This window comes from Gigantopelta aegis, chromosome 12 (assembly GCF_016097555.1).
Source record: "Gigantopelta aegis isolate Gae_Host chromosome 12, Gae_host_genome, whole genome shotgun sequence".
In the NCBI taxonomy this organism is placed as follows: domain Eukaryota; kingdom Metazoa; phylum Mollusca; class Gastropoda; order Neomphalida; family Peltospiridae; genus Gigantopelta; species Gigantopelta aegis.
Genome location: NC_054710.1, coordinates 50,541,888 through 50,543,354, shown reverse-complemented (window position 1 = coordinate 50,543,354; position 1,467 = coordinate 50,541,888). Strand labels below are relative to the sequence as shown.

General features: G+C 36.4%; 1 protein-coding gene across 1 annotated transcript; it reads right to left on the bottom strand.

Moving 5' to 3' along the window:
* Positions 1 to 310: 310 nt before the first annotated feature.
* Positions 311 to 1,210, bottom strand: LOC121386133. Its single transcript, XM_041516933.1, has one exon. It carries the CDS (start codon positions 1,208 to 1,210, stop codon positions 311 to 313), a length of 900 nt encoding a protein of 299 aa, XP_041372867.1.
* Positions 1,211 to 1,467: the final 257 nt, after the last annotated feature.

The following is a 1,467-nucleotide window of genomic DNA, read 5'->3' as shown; positions in this document are numbered from 1 at the left end:
GTTATGACGTTGCAAAGTTTTTTAATGCACTCATGAGAAGATTTCAATGTTCAGCACCATCAGTTTACACTTAATTTAATTATTGCCAATTGCCGCCAAACTGGAAAGTGCAATTTTGAAAAGAAGAATTAGAAATGAACCCGATTGATGTGAAATTGTGCGAACTTGATTGAACTGCTGGATTTTCAAATGATCGAACAAGCATCTGAGGCGCCGAAATAGTAGACAGGACAAGTTCCTGGTTTGCCATGGTCGACAAAGTTGTGCTAATTTGTTTTTTCTGTATGGGTGGGAAATCTCAGTTATATCTTCAAACAGCAGATTCACTTCGATGCCCACTCATAAACATGATGTGCCTCATTTCAAAGCCAGCATCACTCATTGCCTGTATGCTTGTTGCTCGCAAGCAGTGTGCTGTGCATACTGTGTTAGTTTTTGACTGCCTGCTAATATCGGCCATGAAGCGAGTAAACTGGTATTGTTTCACCGGAATTGTGGTGTACCAGACAGGTTCAGTATTTGGAGAATTTAAGGCATCCTTTGAGCAATTATTAAATAGAGATTTGGCATCTGGGCGAGTTTTTGCAATTAACGAACGAAGTGCTTCAACTGGACAGTAAGTATCGTTAGTTGCATACATCCGTTTGTCAGTAGGTGCTTCCACGCTATCAACACCACCTTGGTGGTTCTTTTGTTTTGTTTCGTGGACAATCGTTACATATTCACAGTTATTTTCATCTTTTGAAAATTTGAAAGATTTTAAATTCAGTTGTTGGTGGAATTCTAATCCTCGACTGACGAAGTGGACCGATAAATTTAACCAATTTCTAAAACGTAAGATCACTGGGTTTGAGCTTTCATTGAGAAAGGTACTTATTTTCTCTAGGTCAGCTGGTACTATTATTTGTTTGTGTTTTGTGCTTCGCGAAATGCCTTCCTTTACATTGAATTTCAGTTTGCTGTCCAGCATGTCGGATGTTTTGAATTGTTTATCTTTCACTATGTCAACATCTTGACCTATACCTATGTCATGCAGATGGCGGTTTAGTGCGGCACGTATATTTTTCAGGGTATTTTTGTGATATTCCACAGCTTGGCCCGCAGACATAACATTTTCGCGTTTAACTTTATCTTTCGGTTGTGCTTCAGCGTAGAATTTTCGTAATTTAATATTCAGATCTTCACTGGTAACAGAATTAAAATCAACCATGCTGCCTTCTGTTTCACTACATCAATCTGAAAAATATAATTGCAATAATAATAATAATAAAAACAATTAGGGGTACTAACACAATTTGGTAATTGTTTTCATACAGAGATTTGATCATTTATAGGTTTATGTTTGGTTTATAATGTGTAAAAATATATCCAGTTTATGATCAACAATTGGGCAAACAAGTGTCACATGAAAATACCTAATGACGTCATTTTCAATGACTTTTTTTTTTAAAATTTTATACGTAACAC